This window comes from Pseudophryne corroboree, chromosome 3, assembly GCF_028390025.1.
Source record: "Pseudophryne corroboree isolate aPseCor3 chromosome 3, aPseCor3.hap2, whole genome shotgun sequence".
Taxonomy (NCBI): Eukaryota; Metazoa; Chordata; class Amphibia; order Anura; family Myobatrachidae; genus Pseudophryne; species Pseudophryne corroboree.
The window spans coordinates 652,099,802-652,122,008 of record NC_086446.1 but is presented as its reverse complement, the minus strand read 5'-3'; the positions used below and the strand labels follow the sequence as shown (position 1 = coordinate 652,122,008).

Here is a 22,207-nt window from a genome sequence, read left to right as displayed (position 1 = left end):
CCAATGTTTTGCTTCTTTTCTCACACAGATAAGACAAAACAAAATGGCTGCCTTCAGGTAACCGGTACAATCCTATTATTAATGTATGCATTGCACCATCACCATATAATTAGGATAGCATAGCAAACTACAAGACGTTTTTGGATATTTTCAGAAATTAATATAGCATAGTTACCCAGTTCAGTCTTTTCCTTGAATACATCCTTGAAATTGAGCCCGCTATTTAACGTGGATTGTCTGTATTTCAATATGCAATCTTTTTGACCATTTTTCCCCAGATCTTTCAGCTTTAAGGGTAATGCTCGGAGTCCACACTTCCATTTTGAAAAATCCGACTGAGCCCATTTTACTAGATCTTCAAGTTTGACAATGACTTTTTCTGAAACTGCAATCACTTCATCCTTTAACAAAAGAAGATGTTTATTAAAACAGATTCAAAGCATAACAACATACATAGATTCAAAACATAACTGCCTATATCAATAATTTAAAATAAATATTGTACATTTGTACACTGTGGGAAAGGGGGGTGGGAGGAGGAGAGGAAACGAGTACTGCCAACATATGCTTCAAAAATGTTTTTAGTGAAAATATATTAACTGGATCAAAAACAAAATAGACTTTTTCAGTTGTTGTTTTTGTAGGGTATTTTATCAACCACCTCTCATATTATCATATATTATCCTGCAGTGGCATATTCATTATTATTACAATTAACAGCGCTGACCCTCATATATTTATGTGTGTGTGTGTGTGTGTGTGTGTGTGTGTGTGTGTGTGATTAAGTGTACTCACGCACACGTATATATATATATATATATATATATATATATATATATATATATATATATATATATATATATATACATACACACACACACATAGGTTGAGTATCCCTTATCCAAAATGCTTGGGACCAGAGGTATTTTGGATATGGGATTTTTCCGTAGTTTGGAATAATTGCATACCATAATGAGATATCATGGTGATGGGACCTAAGTCTAAGCACAGAATGCATTTATGTTTCATATACACCTTATACACAAAGCCTGAAGGTCATTTTAGCCAATTTTTTTTATAATTTTGTGCATTAAACAAAGTGTGTGTACATTCACACAATTCATTTATGTTCCATATACACCTTATACACACAGCCTGAAGGTCATTTAATACAATATTTTTAATAACTTTGTGTATTAAACAAAGTTTGTGTACATTGAGCCATCAAAAAACAAAGTTTTCACTATCTCATTCTCACTCAAAAAAGTCCGTATTTCGGAATATTCTGTATTTCAGAATATGTGGATATGGGATACTCAACCTGTATATATATATATATATATATATATATATATATATATATATATGTGTGTGTGTGTGTGTGTGTGTGTGTGTGTGTGTGTGTGTGTGTGTGTGTGTGTGTGTGTGTGTTTTAGATTCCTGACAAACAGACTTATGTGGATTTATCTTTGAAGTGCCAAAATAATTTTTAGACTTTTTCTCTATATTACTTATAAGAAGTCTAAAATTGCCCATGCTACAGTAGATCAGGTCAGTCACTGAACCTGTACAGCACTGAGGTGTACCTTCCACCATGCTAAAGCATATGTAATAATGGTCACACAATTGGTTGGCCATTCCCCCTTCTTAGGCACTGTCATATCACTTTGCCTCCTACTCTTCCAAGTGAATAAGTACCACGTGCATGTACATGGCATCTAAGCAGAATAAAGAGGCTAAGGGCAGGAGTTTTGAAGTAGAAAGGGCGGTGAGATAAGGCCATGATCTCAACGTGGTACTTTTTTTATTTGCATGACATGATCTCAACGTGGTATGTTGTTTTTTATTTGCATGCACATAGATCCCTCGCCCCCCCAAAAGTTGGGAGGTATGCAATAGCCAACTCCACCATGCTTTCAGCTGCCAAGTGGTAAACACTTATTCCAAATATTTACTGCTGGATACAATGCCAATAGTAACAGTCCCCAATAGAAGGGATAGACTTACCCTTTAACTGAATAATAAAAATTATTAAACCATCCTAAAACAATTTTTTTAAAACATTATTTTTATTTTTATTTCATTTTAGAAAGAGAAAAAGTCAATAAAAAGGTCTAATGTAAAATATGACTAACACAATATCAGTGAGCGACAAAGAGTACACAAAAACAGGGAATATACAACAAAATAACTATTCAATGCACAACAAGTAAAAAAACGGGGGGACATGATGGTCTGAAGGCACAGGGGCGGTGGGGGTAGGGGTGTGTGTGGGGAGAATGGAAAAGGTTCCAAGGGGACAATATTTTGTGGAAGGTAGGTACGGTGTTATTTTGTAAAACTGGTGATGTATTCCATTGAAACAACAAAGTGAATACGGTTAAAAAGGGCAGTAGTTGAAGGTGCCATCCCGGACTTCCATTGTTTGGCTATGAGGGATTTAGCTGCATTACATACATGAATTATAAGCTTATTTTGAGGCTTGCTAACCAATGGGACCAATATTGCCCAATACTGGAGACTCCAAAACCTGCGATAGAATCACCCACACTTGTTCCCAGAATATCCGAATTGCCAGGCAAAACCACCAGACATGAGGGAATGTACCAACCTCTCCACAATTCCTCCAGCAAATATTCGAGTTCAATGGATAAATATCGTGGAGCTTAGAGGGTACCAGATACCACCTAGTATACACTTTGTAACACATCGCTCTGATAGTTACACTGATAGAGGCTTTAGCAATTCTAGTCCTAGTAGTGGGCCAATCCTCACTGTCAAAATTGGACGGAAGATCTGACTTCCAAGCTAATTCATGAGGTTCACTGTCAGGAGGGTCTGGGGCCAGGACGGAATGGTAAACAACAGAAATATTACCTTTGCAGCCTATTGAGTAGGAGCAAAGGTGTTCAAAGTGGGTCAGCATACGAAGTTTACTAGAGAGGAATTGCGAGTTGACGAAGCTCATAAATTTTATTGTATTGAAAGTGGTGAGAGGCAGGGATTGAGTGTGCAGCTTGGAGGTCAGTAAACAAGGATGGAGTAAATTGACCCTTTGCATGTTTAAATCTGATCCCGGAGGGAATCTGGGATGGTCCCAGATAGGGGACATAGGTGATGGAAATTGAGCCAGATCCAATGAAACGAGGGACGAAGTTTATCTCATATATTAAGAGTAAATCATATGGTCGGAGTCACACAGGCCGAGGCTGGTCTAAGTGGTCTGGGTAGCCAAACTATGTTGTCGTCAACTTGTCCCACCTGCAACATTGAATTTTTTAAATCCACCCATCATTTACAGCCGGGTTCAGAGTGCCATGATACAAAAGGATTCAGCTGGGCAGCATGATAATAAGAGCAGAGTATTGTTAGACCCAATCCACCATCAGGGATAGGCTTAGCCAAAATGGCTCTACGAATGTTAGGTTTACCTAGTGCCCAGAAAAAACAGTTGCAGGGGGCTTGCATGGAGTCCAAAGCAGAGATCAGAATGGGTATGGGTAAGGTCTGGAAAAGGTACAGCAGTCTAGGAAGGAGATTCATGTTAACCGTAGTAATTCTATCAAACCATGAGATAAGGAGGGACTGCCAACGTGATAAGTCTTTCGGCAGTGTTTGAAATATGGGGAAGTAGTTTGCTTGGTATAATGAAGAGTATGACTTAGTGATGGTAATGCCAAGGTATTTAATCGCTGAAGAATGACAAATAAAAGAAAAGGAGGTAGTGAGCATAGGGAGTTGTTGTGAGGGGACACAGAGAGCCATGGCTTCAGTCTTAGAGCTACTGACTTTGTACCCAGAAAGGGAGCCATATGTTCGTAGTTAAAATTGAAGAGTGGGGAGCGACAGTAAGGGATTAGTCAAAGTGAGAAGAATATCATCTGCAAAGAGACACCTAGTATTGTTCATCCCCCACGTTGACGCCCTTAATATCAGGGTTAGCTCTAATTCTAGCCACCAATGGCTCAATGCAAATGCAAAGAGAAGAGGGGAGAGTGGGCACCCCTGCCTTGTCCCATTTCCCAGAGCAAAACGTGATAAGTGCAAACCATTAATCAGAACTGTAGAAGAAGGAAAAGAATAGAGAGATTTTGCGGCCTGCATAAATTTACCCATTATACCCACTGAAGCTAGCGTACTAAACATAAAAGGCCATAACAGGCAGTCAATCAACTTTGCTGCGTCCAGGGCCAAAACTACTGATGGAATCCTATGGGTGGTGGAGTAATGTATTGAATCTATAATACGTCTAGTGTTATCTGAGGCCTGGTGTTGAGGGATGAAGCCTACTTGGCCAGGGTGCATTAAAGAGGGTAGCACTTCGTTCAACCTAGTGGGCAAAATTTTGGAAAATAGTTTAAGGTCCGTGTTGATCATGGAAATAGGACAATAGGGAGGGGTCTTTCCCAGGTTTGAGAATCACAATAATTCTAGAAGCAGTAGAATCAGGATGAAAGGAGGCACCACGTAGAATGGAATTGAACAGAGGAATCAACTGGGGAGAGAGTTGCTGTATAAACGATTTATAGTAGGACACAGTAAGACCATCAGGGTCGGGGGCCTTAAACGGTTTCTGTGACTTAAGGGCCGAAGCAAGTTCCTCCTCAGTGTTGTTTACACCCAGGGCCCGGGCCGCAGATTCAGAAAGACTAGGAAGCGCACACGAGTCCAGATATTGTTGAATACCTTGCACATGAGATTCAGTGTCAGACGGGGTAGATAAATTATATAAAGCTTTATAGTAGTGAGCAAACGCACCATTAATATCTTTAGGATTATAAAACATAGCACCGGGGGGACCCTTGATCACAGAGATAATCTGTGATGCCCATCTATGGGCTAGTAAGGTGTGTGCTTTATTACTTTATAGTAAAACATTTGATTGGCCCATCTGAGACTCCTCTCAACTCATTCAGCTAGAAGCACTTGTAATTCTGCCCGTTTTTGAGAGAGTTTTTTTTGCATTGTTCTCTTATGCTCACGGACTAGAGAAGTGATAGTTGAGTTAAGAGATGATATCAATGCATCCTGAGACTTTTTGCAGTGGGAGGCAAATAGGATCATATGGCCACTAATCACTGACTTACACGCTTCCCAAACCGTGGGGACAGGGGTATCCTCAGAGTAGTTAAGGAGGAAGTATTACTGCAAGCGATCCTTACCATATCCTGAAACTGAGGAAGTTTTAGGAGGGTTTCATTTAGTCTCCAGGAGGGCCTTCATGAGGTGGACTCCAAGATCCCAAAAGAAGCTTCTAGGATGGAGTGATCAGACCATGAATTAGGAGAAATGGAGGAGTGAATCACTGTTTGAGAAAGGGAAGCACTACCAAGAAAGATCAATATGGGAGTAGGTGTTGTGGGGGGTTAGAATAGAAAAGTATAGTCCCTAACTGAGAGATTGAGGGCTCTACATATGTCAAATAGACCAACTTCGGCCATGTGTTTACGTAGAGCGGTGGTGCCTGGGATTTGGGACCTGTCATTATGAGTACCAGATTTGTCTAGCAAGGAAAGTTGGACTGTATTTAAATCCCTTCCCAAGAGTGTTTTACCGCTTCTAAAGTCAGAGATGAAATGAAAAAAAACTTAATGAAAAACTGGGAATAGCCCAAATTGGGGGCATAGATGTTAGCAAGGTCACCTCCTCATGTCCCAACTTACTCTTAAGAATAAGAAATCAACCCTCGGGGTCACATTTGGAGCCAGAGAATAAAAAAGGAAATGTGGAACAGAGCAGTATGGCCACTCCATTTTGTTTAGAGACATTGTTAGATTAGTATACGTTCGGGTAGTGTTTGGAGGCTAATGAGGGATGATTCCCAGATTTGAGGTGGTTTTCCTGAAGAAAAACACAATCGCCTCGAAGGTGCTTTAATGAACAAGTGAGAGCACTTCTGTAGAGTATTAAGGCCCTTAGTGTTAACGGTGAGGCATGTAAGCAGCATGGTTATGGGAGAGAGAGAGAGAGAGAGAAAAAATAAAAAAAGGTGGGGTGGTCTGGACTCTACTAGAAAAATATAATCACAGCAAAAAAAACAAAAGTAAGGCGAGGGTAGGAGGGCAGTAGTTAGTACAGCCAAAAAGTAAGGCTGACAACTACAACAAATGAGCTCTTACAAAAAGGGGAGAGCTTGAGGGTGGGATTCAGAAGTCGGGGCTAAACCCGAGTCACAAGGTCAAATATACAACTATAAATGCAATAATCCCTAAAATAAAATAAAAATCGGGGGTGGGGAGGCTTGGCAGAGTGCCAACATTTCCCACCCAGAGCAATTTTGCTACATTGCACTTAAGAAAAATATGGGTATTGTCAGTAACCAATTTAAGCATCAACAGAAAGCGAAGCTAGTGGTAAGTAACTTAAACGATTCAGAACATAGGTGGTCATTCCGAGTTGATCGCAGCCAGCAACATTTTGCTGCTGCGATCAACTAGTCCACGCCTATGGGGAAGTGTATTTTAGTTTAGCAGGGCTGCAATCGCTAGTGCAGCCCTGCTAAGCTAAAAAAAATTCACACAAAACAAGACATGCCCTATACCTACTTACCCTGTGCGAAGGATCCAGCGATGATGGGCTCGGCTTTGATGTCACTCCTCCACCCTCCGTTCTCCTGGGCACGCCTGCGTTTCACTCACCACTCCCCGAAAACGGCTCCAAACGGTCCGGATCCGCCCTGCACCGCCCTCTTCCTGTCAATCTTCTTTGCGGTCCGTCCTGCGACCGCTTCCTTCTCAAGACGCGACGTAACCTGGTGACCCCTGTCGCCGGGCAACGTCGCGCATGCGCACTGCGCCCGCCACGCATGCTCATTCCGCACCCGTTCGCACCACAGCAATAAACCGCTGCGTGCGAACGAGTCGGAATGACCCCCATAATGCGTGAATAAACTTAGTACATACATACCAGAGATTCAATATCAATTATTATTATTATCCTTTATTTATATGGCGCCACAAGGGTTCCGCAGCGCCCAATTAGAGTACATAAACAAATAATCAAACAGGAAAACAGCAACTTAGTTGATGACAGTATAGGACAAGTACAGGGTAAATAAACATAGTTACATCAGCAGATGACACTGGAATAAGTATCAGATGGCAGAAGACTGCTGGATTTGGTGCAGTTGAAGATTATTAAAGAAAGGATAAGCACATGAGGGAAGAGGGCCCTGCTAGTGAGAGCTTACATTCTAAAGGGGAGGGGTAGACAGACAGGGGTGACACAGACGGGGTACATAGAGAGCGTGGAACAGAGGGTTAGGGTGAGATTTGGCTGGGTTTGGTGAAGAAGTGGGTCTTGAGAGCCCGTTTGAAGTTTTGTAGAGAGGTGGAGAGTCTGAAGGGGAGAGGGAGAGGTAGGGAATTCCAGAGAAGTGGTGCAGCACGTGAAAAATCTTGGAGGTAGGAGTGGGAGGAAGTAATCCGTAGGCAGGAGAGTCGGCGTGCATTAGCAGAGCGAAGAGGACGGGTGGGAGTGTAAAGGGAGATAAGGTCAGAGATGTAGAGGGGAGAGGAGTGGGTGAGGGCTTTGTAAGCGAGTGTGAGAAGCTTGAAATGGATTCTGAAAGGGAAGGGGAGCCAGTGAAGGTCTAGTAAGAGAGGAGAGGTGGACGTAGTGCGTTTGGTGAGGAAGATGAGCCGGGCAGCAGCATTGAGGATAGATTGGAGTGGAGTCAGGAGGAGATTACAGTAGTCCAGTCTGGAGATGATTAGTGAGTGGATAAGAGTCTTAGTAGCATCCTGGGTCAGAAAGGGTCTGATCCTGGAAATATTTTTTAGATGAAAACGGCAATCTATGGTTCATAACAAGACTTACAACCTACAACAGGAAATAACAGAACAAACAAGTACATCTGCATAGAGAATGTTTCAGGACAGAGTCCTGACTGCAAGTATCTTGGCGGGATAGACCAGAGGAAAAGTTGAGGTTCAGTTTGCAAAGAAGATCCTTTCCTTCATCGGGGGTCTTTATGCGATAGGGTTTCCCCTTAATCTCCACTTGAAGGCGTAAAGGAAATCCCCATTCATATTTATATTCGTATTCTCTCAGCAGTGCAGTCACCGAGCGCAGGTACTTGCATTTCGCTATAGTGGAAGGGGCTAGGTCCTGAAATATTATAATACAAAACATAAAACATATGAAAAAAAAAGAAAGGATCTACTGACTGTAGTGATCAAGGTATTGATCTTGATGGAAAGCAATTTAAGGATTACGTCCCTGAGAGGCTCAGTATCCTTCGGTTTAGGCCATAGGGCTCTGTGGGCAATCTCAATTTGGAAAGCAGAGGCATCCTCAGACAGGAGAAGGTAAGTAAACAATCAAAGGAGGTAGGGTTCAAGATCACTGGGGGCCACTGTTTCCGGAATGTTGTGAACACAAAAGGTTGTTACATCTCTCCCAATTTTACAGATCTTTGTTTTTGTCCCTGAGGAGATCCAATTTGGTGTAGAAATAGTTAATATCATTGCCAATATGTTCTTGGACCTCCTGATCCTTTTCCTCTCGGGTTTCAAGAAAAGTGGTATGGGATGCAAATTCCGTCATGTCTGCTTTGAGTTCACCCACAGCTTTTTGTAGAGCAAAGGTAAAAGATTCTTTAAGGTCCATTACATGATCTTGAAGGTTCTGAATATCTCTCCTAGTAGCAGGTGATGATGATTGGTCCATCTCAGGAGGCTGGGATGGGCTGTTAGGAGATTGAGGTGAGAGCTTCATTTCTTAATGAAGAAAGTGGTGAGAATTCCAGAGGCCCTTTTTTCTTACCTTTCAGTGGAATATGGCTCAAAATACCACAATATATTTTCTGCATTTGGTAGTTATAGGTAGTTGACACAGATTCAGGGTCCTCAGTATAGCGCCCAACTGGAGGCAATAAGAGGCCAAAACCATGAGGAGGGTAGAAGGGGTGAGAGGATGGATGCACCTCAATGTGGCTACGGACCAGCCAGCAGCCATTTATGCCCCTTACACTAACTGCAGTCACACACTGAGTCCCAAGTATCCAAGATGGCGGGTGGTACTGGCGCCTCCAGAACTGTTCCGTGATGTGTCTCAGCAGCGTCCAGCGAGAGGTGAGAGCGTTAGGAGAGGGTCACCAGAGGCATGGTGAGTGCGGCATACAGGTTGGAGCCGCTCTGTAAGGAGAGACCCGGTGACATGGCTCCTCCATGATCCGACTTCCACCGAGGGCAGGGGGCACCCGAAATCTAGTCCCCGGCGCAATGCTGGGGGAGTAGGCAGCAACCTTCAGAGGTGCTAGCAGTCTCTCCAGCTCCACGGACTCAATCCCCCGACGGTGAACCATTGCCGGACCGGCTGTAGAGGCTGCGGGACCAGGAAGGAACGTGTCGGTAGAGACAGGCAAATTAATTCAGTTTGCAGGAGCCCTGAGTCCCACGTCTGCTCCTAATGGCCGCCAAGCCATGCCCCACCTTAAAACAATTTTTGTCCGCAAACAGCATTCATAAAGCACATCAACTCTTTACTGCCTCCCACATGTACAGTAGGTAGATCTATAATATTTGGGCTCACACAATATGCCCCTTAACTATGCCCTATGTATCAAATATAATGCTCACCCATAAGCCCTATACTGCAACATAAAGACAAAAAAAAGAAAAAAAACTGAAAAGAAAATGCTTACAGCTCCCTGTAAATCCCTTTATTATATGGCATCATAATCTGCAGATAAAGAACTGTAACATGGAATTACTGAGAAAGAATAAAGGGAAAAAAAGGAGGCTGAATAAAAAGCATCTATGGAAAAAAATAAAATTCCGCAGTGTAACAGTTCAGCTATTTCACATCACCGACTCTGACAGGGATGCATGGTAAATGAAGACTTTTAGGTCCATTTAGAAGCAAATGTAACTTGTCACGCTGAGATGACTAATGGTTTGCTGATCTTTACAGAAATGAAGTAAAGTTAATAGAAATTTTTTGAAACTCTGACTCATCGAAGAACATGCTTTAGTACAGAATTTGTGTTCCTGGTTTTTGGATCCAAAATATTGATTTAAGCTTCTGTATTTAAAATACAAAGAAACAAAAAATAAAGTAAAACCGTGAGGTAATTGTACAGAAACCATCATAGTCTGATACCCATTTTCTTGTTTCCCAACAAACACATTGGAGATGTAAGCGAAGAGCAGCTTATTTTTCTATTCCAGATGTCCAAATAGATGACACTGGCACAATTTCGGAGGTAGAGCTGCCAACTGGAAGCTCTCACAGAAGCTAAATAAATAACTTCTTAAAATAGTTATGTTTGTGGTTCTGTATTTTTGGGAATTGGAGGATCTTCCTGTAGTAGATTACATAAATCAAAAGCTAAACTGTGTGTCCTGCTGGCACATAATGGACAGCTTAGGTTGCAGTATCTGACTATCTTAGCGAATGTGGACATAACCATGCATTTTTTTTAATTTTTTTTTTTTTTGGGGGGGGGGCTGGATTTGGGAAATAGCAATGAAACATGAAATCGGAACAGGTCATATATAAAAATAAACAAACCTCACAATTGCATTAGGTTCAATGCAATGGATAGCACCCGTGGCAGGGTGCTTTTTTATGACAAATGATCAAGTAGCTAAAAGACAAATTAAAATCAATAACACAAAGTATAACAACATTGGTTTCTTTTATTGTGGCATTCATTCTCTGATTTTGTGGGTTGGTACAGTTTTGAATGGAGGGCAATACATTTTTATTTTATTTACTGCTGATACAGCCCAAGGACCCCCCCAAAAAATCTGTGAAAACACTAGACATAATTCTGTTTATATTCAAAATACACAAAATGCAATAAAATCTATCAAATGGAAACAAGTGGAATTTTATATATATATATATATATATATATACACACATACATACATATATATACATACATACATATATATATATACATACATATATATATACACCCCAAACTCCAAAAGCCGGCACTCCATGGAAAGCTTTGCAATAACCTGCCAGGGTGCACTCGAGGGGCCTGCCAACCCCCTCCAATACTCTCCAAGAAACAGAGGCACTCCCGGACTTCAAACTGAATAAAAAATCGTGGTGATTTATTCAACGTTTCGGGGTACTGCCCCCCGTGTGTCCTGATGACGGGGGGCAGTACCCCCAAATGTTGAATAAATCACCACAATTTTTTATTCAGTTTGAAGTCCGGGAGTGCCTCTGTTTCTTGGAGAGTGTGTAATGTAATATACACACCTCAGATGAATGGAGGTGCACCATACCATTTATAAACAACTGTGAGTGCCGGGTTTCTACATTGCATATATTCAATTGGTGTGTGTGTGTATATATATCAGCTGTGCTCGCCACATGATCTATGCCCACTCTATGGGTGTTGTTGACACAAACGAGTTGGAATAGTCCTGCAGCGCCAGTATTTTGGCTGGCAGCAATGCCAGCTGGCGGGATACCAGCTTCCGTATCCTGACTGCCAGCAAATTAAACGGATCCCATGTAAGTAAATATAAAAATCAGTTTTAAAAACATCTGTAACCTGCTGCTGGACATCTAGAATAAAGTAATCTTGAAATAAAATATCTGATATGACCAATAAAAAGAGTGTGCAGTCAGGCTGTATCAGTACACAAAAATATTGTATGGAACCGTAAGACTACAAAATCAACCAGACTTAGGGGGTCATTCCGAGTTGATCGCACGCTGACGATTTTCGCAGCTCAGTGATCAGGTGAAAAAACAGCATTTATGCGCACGTGCAACATACGGGTACAAAGCCCTTTGTAGTTGTGCTCAGGTTCTAGCAAAGTTTTCAGTTGCACTGACAGCCGCAAGAAGATTGAAAGGAAGGGGGTGTTTCTGGGTGTCAACTGACCATTTTCAGGGAGTGTTTGCAAAAACGTAGGCGTGTCTGAAAAAACGCAGGCGTGGCTGGGCGGGTGTAAGACATCAAATCCGAACACGAATAGGCTGAAGTGATCGCAAGCGCTGAGTAGGTTCAGAGCTACTCTGAAACTGCACAAACTGTTTTTGCAGAGCTCGGCTGCACATGCGTTCGCACTTCTGCTAAGCTAAAATACACTCCCCAGTGGGCGGCGGCATAGCATTTGCACGGCTGCTAAAAACTGCTAGCGAGCGATCAACTCTGAATGACCCCCTTAGTTGCCATCAAATTACTGATAAAGTATGAGATTAGTTCTTGCTTTACAATGTTTTGATAGCTGCACAAATAATGTACCATAGATAGAACTAATGGCAGTGGTTGTGCATTTAATGAGTTTTAAAACTATCAATGTGCATTTGAAAACAACAGAAATAACAGCACTCACCCACAGCCACTAGCCCCAAATGATAGCCAACTTCCAAAATGTATACAAAATGTAGGGTACGTGGATAACAGACTTGTAAGCGACTTCGAAGGCTGATTGTTTCATTTTCAAAATCAAAGTTAAAATCAAATTGTATGGCTTTGAGTACCATAGAAAGATAACTTGAAGCTAAAAACAATCATATGGCTTTTACAGGGAATTTCTATATAGATTTTCCCTCCTGCCACCTGTTGTAATTTAAGCAGAGTACAAAGTGTTTAGAAACACACTATAGGAATAATTGGCAGTTGACCTTTACTCTGAATTCAAAGCTCATGAACACAGTTGGATAGTGCAAAATTTCATTAGCATGATTTAAAGGAACAGTTTCAAGTAACAGATTTAAAATGACAAATAATTTGAGCTGCTTAAAAAAACAAAAAGCACATGTTGAAATGAAAATCCTAATTTTATTATTTGCTCAAAATTTTAAAAAATGATCCCACTTCTCAATGCATTTTTTCTTTTGCTGGTCATGCTGACGGAAAGCTTCATTTGTAAATAAGGTGTTCAAAGTAAGCGGTACACCTGGGGCCGGATGTAATGACTTGCGAGACAGCCGGAGCTCAGAGACTCTGGCTGAACTCGTATGTTTTTTTTAAAGCAGAAAATGTTTAAAAGGCAAAACCAACCAGGTTTTGCCTTGTAAACGCTTGCTGCTTTAAAAAAAACATATGAGTTTGGCCGGAGTCTCGGAGCTACGGCTATATCGCAAGCCATTACATAAGGCCCAAGGTGTTGTCCCCACTGAAGCGTGGTCAATAGATCCTCAACTGTGTCAAAAAGTATAAAGTACAGTATTGTTGTGGTACCATATATGCCTCAGAGAGCTTCTATCATTTTATATACTGCACCAAATAAATGACTATTAGAAGTAGGTTGGGTGCAATGGGCAACTTCTCCACTTCTCTCTTGAAAATGTGATACATCACCCTCGTATTCTGTATTGCACCTCAAATAGCCTGAACAACAGATCATTACATAGATTAGGATTATGACAATTAAGTAAAGGATTTAATTTATTATATGGGGATGATGGCATATTTTTCACCCACGTTACATAAATAAGACACCAAACTACCTATCCATCTTAATGCAAATTACACCTAAACAGTATGTGGAAATTTGCAGAGTGTGTAATCATCACAATATTCACACATTTGTACTTGTGTAAAGGGCCAGGACCAGCATACAGCAGTCCACACAAAGGCATGAGGGGGCTTGGATTGAAGCATATCAATTTTGTGCATAGCCCTCCAGTACTTCCTCCGGAGCTGGAGTGAGGTGCAGGGGGCGTGGTGCAATGATTTGCATCACCTCAACCCCACCCACAATTATTCAAGACTGCGGACTAACTAGAGAAGTAGGAGCATCAAGTTGGCCTACTCTCTTGGAAGTTCAAAGAGTTCCCTGAAATGTGGCAGTCTCCTGCATACCTTTGCTCTGGGAAGCAGTGGTCAATCTATAATGGGTGCACTCCACATCTATAAATTTGTCCACACCACAAACCCTGCACTAATGCATTATACTTACTACTGCAGAGTCTCATGGCAGTGACACTGCACAAATCACCAGGAAAAGGGCACTGTGGCCATTTGACTAAAGATCTGTGCATGAATACAAAGCCAGAGTCTACTAGGCTGTCCTGCCGGAGAGAAGTGAAGGGGACTGCAAGGAGACTGCACGCAGATCAGCTCCTCTCTTAAACCGTCCTTCACGGGAGGATTATAGAAAGACCAAAATAAAGGTGTGCAGCAATCTAAGGCATAACATATGAATTGCATGACGCCATAACAGAAAATGAGACTTTCTATATGTACCATGCTCCAGCATGCAATGCATTCCGGAACTCTTATCCGATTGGTAAAGCCATCTTTGGGTGCGTTACCAAAAAAGAAGCTGCCTATGGGGTTGTGTTCACGATTTTCCCTGAGAGGAATCCAATCAGATCCCTCACAGCACCCCCATGGCTGCAGCGACCCTCTGCGGTCTTAAACCCAGAAGTACAAATGGCAGCTCTTTATTGGGAGAGCTGTCCTTTACTATACTAATATATATGCGATTAGTATGTAGACGGCAAGTGAGATGGTATACCGTCTTCAGGTCGACAACACTTATGTAAACACTCATTATGTCGACCACTAATGGTCGACATGCACTAGGTCAACATCATCACTGTTGATGTGGCAAATGTCGACATGAGTTTTTCACATTTTTCCCTCATTTTTGAACTTTTACATTCTTTACGTTCCACGTGGATTATGAATGGGAATAGTGACCTGAGTGAGCCATGTGAGGGGACATGGTGCACTAATTGGGGTTCACAGTCACTTTGCGATGAAAACTACACATTTTTTTTAAAAAAAAAGAAAAAACCCATGTCGACATTTTCCATGTCGACCTAATGATTGCGTCGACCTATTTCATGTGTCGACCTAGTCACTGTCGACAAATAGTGGTCAACCAAATGACTGTCGACTCAAAGAACCACACCCAGTGAGATGTACCGCATTGCGGATGTGATGCTTAGTACATCCCGCCCTAAAAGAGATGCAGCAAACAACAAGCAGCAAGTTTCTCTACCCACTAAAACTAACAAATCAGATATCACATCTATCAATATTTCCATCTCTATCAGATTTTCACTTTTCAAAACAAGTGACCTGTTTGTAGTAAAAACAGTAACCGAGGGTCATTAACAAAAACAAAAATACAGATAACAGTCTTTGTTCACCTTGCTTGGAGCGACAGAGGATTATTTCAGGTCAAGTCTATTCTTAAAAGCTCATGAAAACAGCTGCAATCTTCAGAACTACCTTCTCTTGTAGGGATCATTATCACATGCCACTCACATTATTAAAAAAAAAAAAAAAACTAAAATAATGCTCCATCAATTTAGGCTTTTTATCTAAGTGAGATAGGCCTAAATTAAACGTAATAAAAAATAAAAAAATAATTGAAGATGTCCATGCAAAGTAAACCTGGGAATGTCATTAAAGATGACTGCATTAGTGTTTATATGGAGCCAAAGTATTTATGCAGAAAGATCATGAGCTGCTGAAATAGACTCAAACAAACCTGCACAGCCATGCAATTTTACACATCCAATCTCTGATAATGGGCCTAATTCAGAGTTGATCGCAGCAACAAATTTGTTAGCAGTTGGGCAAAACCATGTGCAATGCAGGGGGGGTGGGGGGTAGCAGATATAACGTGCAGAGAGAGAGTTAGATTTGGGTGGGGTGTGTTTAAACTGAAATCTAAATTGCAGTGTAAAAACAAAGCAGCCATTATTTGCCCTGCACAGGAACAAAATAACCCGCCCAAATCTAATGCCCCATGAAACCACACTTAGACTGCCACGTCTAATTGTCCTAGGACACACCTGGAAAATAAAATGCTATACACAGTTTCTAGTATATAATGTGTAAATGTTGTACTATATTTATATATTATACTAAATTGTCTGAAAATTCATAAAATTAAGTTTGCTCTGGCTTAGGTCAACAAAGCTATCACAAATGAAGATTTTCATATATGTACAGATGTGTCCTCAAACATCTAGCCTCAATACACCATACAGCGCCAGTGGGGGTAATTCAGAGTTGATCGCAGCAGCAAATTTGTTAGCATTTGGGCAAAACCATGTGCACTGCAGGTGTGGCAGATATAACATGTGCAGAGAGAGTAAAGGGGGGTACTCACGGAGAGATCCATGCTTAAAATCTAAGCAATCTGACTAGATTGCTTAGATTTTAAGCACAGATCACTCGTGTGTAGCCCCCTCAGCGATAGCGATGCGCGGCCCCGCACATCGCTATCGCCGCTGCTAGATTGAGCCTGCATGCAGGCCAATCTAGCAGGTCGCTCATTTCACCCGCTGGGTGAAATGAGCGGCCCCGTCCTCCCCCCTCATCGCTCAGCACACATCGCGCTGTGCTGAGTGGCGGGAGAGATGTGTGCGGAGCGGTTCGCTCAGCACACATCTCTCCCGTGTATACCCCCCTTTAGATTTGGGTGGGTTATATTGTTTCTGTGCAGGGAAAATACTGGCTGCTTTATTTTTACACTGCAATTTAGATTTCAGTTTGAACACACCCCACCCAAATCTAACTCTCTCTGCACATGTTATATCTGCCCCCCCCCCCCCCCCTTCAGTGCACATGGTTTCACCCAACTGCTAACATATTTGCTGCTGCGATCAACTCTGAATTAGGCCCAGTGTGTGAGTGAACTAACAGGTCCCATGCAACTCCATTAGTGATTGGTATTTTTTTTTTTTTTGCCAAAAAAGCATCTTATTCATATTGCATTGTGACTCACAAGCAGACCTTGCTGATTAAAATAATATATATGGCATGCCTATATTGTGTGCGCCTGCATACAAAATGTTACCTTAGTGTTTTCTCAGAAACACCACAACATAGCATGTCATATGTAGAGATGAGCGGGTTCGGTTTCTCTGAAACCGAACCCGCACGAACTTCATGTTTTTTTCACGGGTCCGAGCAGACTCGGATCCTCCCGCCTTGCTCGGTTAACCCGAGCGCGCCCGAACGTCATCATGACGCTGTCGGATTCTCGCGAGACTCGGATTCTATATAAGGAGCCGCGCGTCGCCGCCATTTTCACACGTGCATTGAGATTGATAGGGAGAGGACGTGGCTGGCGTCCTCTCCATTAGAAATTAGATTAGAAGAGAGAGAGAGATTGTGCAGAGTCAGACAGAGTTTACCACAGTGACCAGTGCAGTTGTTGTTAGTTAACTTTTATTTATTTTAATATAATATATCCGTTCTCTGCTATATCCGTTCTCTGCCTGAAAAAAAACGATACACAGCAGCAGCCAGTCACACAGTGTGACTCAGTCTGTGTGCACTCAGCTCAGCCCAGTGTGCTGCACATCAATGTATAAAAGGCAAAGCTTATAATAATTGTGGGGGAGACTGGGGAGCACTGCAGGTTGTTATAGCAGGAGCCCCCAGGAGTACATAATATTATATTAATTTAAAATTAAACAGTGCACACTTTTGCTGCAGGAGTGCCACTGCCAGTGTGACTAGTGGTGACCAGTGCCTGACCACCAGTATAGTAGTATATTCATTGTTGTATGTATTGTATACTATCTCTTTATCAACCAGTCTATATTAGCAGCAGACACAGTACAGTGCGGTAGTTCACGGCTGTGGCTACCTCTGTGTCGGCAGTCGGAACTCGGCAGGCAGTCCGTCCATCCATAATTGTATTACAATATATACCACCTAACCGTGGTATTTTTTTTCCATTCTTTATACCGTCGTCATAGTGTCATACTAGTTGTTACGAGTATACTACTATCTCTTTATCAACCAGTGTACAGTGCGGTAGTTCACGGCTGTGGCTACCTCTGTGTCGGCAGTCGGCAGGCAGTCCGTCCATCCATAATTGTATTATTATTATAATATATACCACCTAACCGTGGTTTTTTTTCCATTCTTTATACCGTCGTCATAGTGTCATACTAGTTGTTACGAGTATACTACTATCTCTTTATCAACCAGTGTACAGTGCGGTAGTTCACGGCTGTGGCTACCTCTGTGTCGGCAGTCGGCAGGCAGTCCGTCCATCCATAATTGTATTATTATTATAATATATACCACCTAACCGTGGTTTTTTTTCCATTCTTTATACCGTCGTCATAGTGTCATACTAGTTGTTACGAGTATACTACTATCTCTTTATCAACCAGTGTACAGTGCGGTAGTTCACGGCTGTGGCTACCTCTGTGTCGGCAGGCAGTCCGTCCATCCATAATTGTATTATTATTATAATATATACCACCTAACCGTGGTTTTTTTTCCATTCTTTATACCGTCGTCATAGTGTCATACTAGTTGTTACGAGTATACTACTATCTCTTTATCAACCAGTGTACAGTGCGGTAGTTCACGGCTGTGGCTACCTCTGTGTCGGCAGGCAGTCCGTCCATCCATAATTGTATTATTATTATAATATATACCACCTAACCGTGGTTTTTTTTCCATTCTTTATACCGTCGTCATAGTGTCATACTAGTTGTTACGAGTATACTACTATCTCTTTATCAACCAGTGTACAGTGCGGTAGTTCACGGCTGTGGCTACCTCTGTGTCGGCAGTCGGCAGGCAGTCCGTCCATCCATAATTGTATTATTATTATAATATATACCACCTAACCGTGGTTTTTTTTCCATTCTTTATACCGTCGTCATAGTGTCATACTAGTTGTTACGAGTATACTACTATCTCTTTATCAACCAGTGTACAGTGCGGTAGTTCACGGCTGTGGCTACCTCTGTGTCGGCAGTCGGCAGGCAGTCCGTCCATCCATAATTGTATTATTATTATAATATATACCACCTAACCGTGGTTTTTTTTCCATTCTTTATACCGTCGTCATAGTGTCATACTAGTTGTTACGAGTATACTACTATCTCTTTATCAACCAGTGTACAGTGCGGTAGTTCACGGCTGTGGCTACCTCTGTGTCGGCAGTCGGCAGGCAGTCCGTCCATCCATAATTGTATTATTATTATAATATATACCACCTAACCGTGGTTTTTTTTCCATTCTTTATACCGTCGTCATAGTGTCATACTAGTTGTTACGAGTATACTACTATCTCTTTATCAACCAGTGTACAGTGCGGTAGTTCACGGCTGTGGCTACCTCTGTGTCGGCAGTCGGCAGGCAGTCCGTCCATCCATAATTGTATTATTATTATAATATATACCACCTAACCGTGGTTTTTTTTCCATTCTTTATACCGTCGTCATAGTGTCATACTAGTTGTTACGAGTATACTACTATCTCTTTATCAACCAGTGTACAGTGCGGTAGTTCACGGCTGTGGCTACCTCTGTGTCGGCAGTCGGCAGGCAGTCCGTCCATCCATAATTGTATTATTATTATAATATATACCACCTAACCGTGGTTTTTTTTCCATTCTTTATACCGTCGTCATAGTGTCATACTAGTTGTTACGAGTATACTACTATCTCTTTATCAACCAGTGTACAGTGCGGTAGTTCACGGCTGTGGCTACCTCTGTGTCGGCAGTCGGCAGGCAGTCCGTCCATCCATAATTGTATTATTATTATAATATATACCACCTAACCGTGGTTTTTTTTCCATTCTTTATACCGTCGTCATAGTGTCATACTAGTTGTTACGAGTATACTACTATCTCTTTATCAACCAGTGTACAGTGCGGTAGTTCACGGCTGTGGCTACCTCTGTGTCGGCAGTCGGCAGGCAGTCCGTCCATCCATAATTGTATTATTATTATAATATATACCACCTAACCGTGGTTTTTTTATACCACCTAACCGTGGCAGTCCGTCCATAATTGTATACTAGTAAACTATCCAATCCATCCATCTCCATTGTTTACCTGAGGTGCCTTTTAGTTCTGCCTATAAAATATGGAGAACAAAAAAGTTGAGGTTCCAAAATTAGGGAAAGATCAAGATCCACTTCCACCTCGTGCTGAAGCTGCTGCCACTAGTCATGGCCGAGACGATGAAATGCCAGCAACGTCGTCTGCCAAGGCCGATGCCCAATGTCATAGTACAGAGCATGTCAAATCCAAAACACCAAATATCAGAAAAAAAAGGACTCCAAAACCTAAAATAAAATTGTCGGAGGAGAAGCGTAAACTTGCCAATATGCCATTTACCACACGGAGTGGCAAGGAACGGCTGAGGCCCTGGCCTATGTTCATGGCTAGTGGTTCAGCTTCACATGAGGATGGAAGCACTCAGCCTCTCGCTAGAAAACTGAAAAGACTCAAGCTGGCAAAAGCACCGCAAAGAACTGTGCGTTCTTTGAAATCCCAAATCCACAAGGAGAGTCCAATTGTGTCGTTTGCGATGCCTGACCTTCCCAACACTGGACGTGAAGAGCATGCGCCTTCCACTATTTGCATGCCCCCTGCAAGTGCTGGAAGGAGCACCCGCAGTCCAGTTCCTGATAGTCAGATTGAAGATGTCAGTGTTGAAGTACACCAGGATGAGGAGGATATGGGTGTTGCTGGCGCTGGGGAGGAAATTGACCAGGAGGATTCTGATGGTGAGGTGGTTTGTTTAAGTCAGGCACCCGGGGAGACACCTGTTGTCCGTGGGAGGAATATGGCCGTTGACATGCCAGGTGAAAATACCAAAAAAATCAGCTCTTCGGTGTGGAGGTATTTCACCAGAAATGCGGACAACAGGTGTCAAGCCGTGTGTTCCCTTTGTCAAGCTGTAATAAGTAGGGGTAAGGACGTTAACCACCTCGGAACATCCTCCCTTATACGTCACCTGCAGCGCATTCATAATAAGTCAGTGACAAGTTCAAAAACTTTGGGTGACAGCGGAAGCAGTCCACTGACCAGTAAATCCCTTCCTCTTGTAACCAAGCTCACGCAAACCACCCCACCAACTCCCTCAGTGTCAATTTCCTCCTTCCCCAGGAATGCCAATAGTCCTGCAGGCCATGTCACTGGCAAGTCTGACGAGTCCTTTCCTGCCTGGGATTCCTCCGATGCATCCTTGCGTGTAACGCCTACTGCTGCTGGCGCTGCTGTTGTTGCCGCTGGGAGTCGATGGTCATCCCAGAGGGGAAGTCGTAAGCCCACTTGTACTACTTCCAGTAAGCAATTGACTGTTCAACAGTCCTTTGCGAGGAAGATGAAATATCACAGCAGTCATCCTACTGCAAAGCGGATAACTGAGTCCTTGACAACTATGTTGGTGTTAGACGTGCGTCCGGTATCCGCCGTTAGTTCACAGGGAACTAGACAATTTATTGAGGCAGTGTGCCCCCGTTACCAAATACCATCTAGGTTCCACTTCTCTAGGCAGGCGATACCGAGAATGTACACGGACGTCAGAAAAAGACTCACCAGTGTCCTAAAAAATGCAGTTGTACCCAATGTCCACTTAACCACGGACATGTGGACAAGTGGAGCAGGGCAGGGTCAGGACTATATGACTGTGACAGCCCACTGGGTAGATGTATGGACTCCCGCCGCAAGAACAGCAGCGGCGGCACCAGTAGCAGCATCTCGCAAACGCCAACTCTTTCCTAGGCAGGCTACGCTTTGTATCACCGCTTTCCAGAATACGCACACAGCTGAAAACCTCTTACGGCAACTGAGGAAGATCATCGCGGAATGGCTTACCCCAATTGGACTCTCCTGTGGATTTGTGGCATCGGACAACGCCAGCAATATTGTGTGTGCATTAAATATGGGCAAATTCCAGCACGTCCCATGTTTTGCACATACCTTGAATTTGGTGGTGCAGAATTTTTTAAAATACGACAGGGGCGTGCAAGAGATGCTGTCGGTGGCCAGAAAAATTGCGGGACACTTTCGGCGTACAGGCACCACGTACAGAAGACTGGAGCACCACCAAAAACTACTGAACCTGCCCTGCCATCATCTGAAGCAAGAAGTGGTAACGAGGTGGAATTCAACCCTCTATATGCTTCAGAGGTTGGAGGAGCAGCAAAAGGCCATTCAAGCCTATACAACTGAGCACGATATAGGAGATGGAATGCACCTGTCTCAAGTGCAGTGGAGAATGATTTCAACGTTGTGCAAGGTTCTGATGCCCTTTGAACTTGCCACACGTGAAGTCAGTTCAGACACTGCCAGCCTGAGTCAGGTCATTCCCCTCATCAGGCTTTTGCAGAAGAAGCTGGAGGCATTGAAGAAGGAGCTAACACGGAGCGATTCCGCTAGGCATGTGGGACTTGTGGATGCAGCCCTTAATTCGCTTAACAAGGATTCACGGGTGGTCAATCTGTTGAAATCAGAGCACTACATTTTGGCCACCGTGCTCGATCCTAGATTTA

The 22,207-nt window shown here is 42.6% G+C and overlaps 1 protein-coding gene across 1 annotated transcript in view; it reads right to left on the bottom strand.

The window, feature by feature from the left end:
• Positions 1-22,207, bottom strand: part of ARID5B (AT-rich interaction domain 5B) — a 351,469-nt gene that overhangs the window by 279,160 nt on the left and 50,102 nt on the right. The window contains exon 3 of the mRNA XM_063961814.1: positions 176-401. Within this exon, the coding sequence (XP_063817884.1) occupies positions 176-401 (226 nt within the window). The remainder of the gene's footprint in view (positions 1-175; positions 402-22,207) is intronic.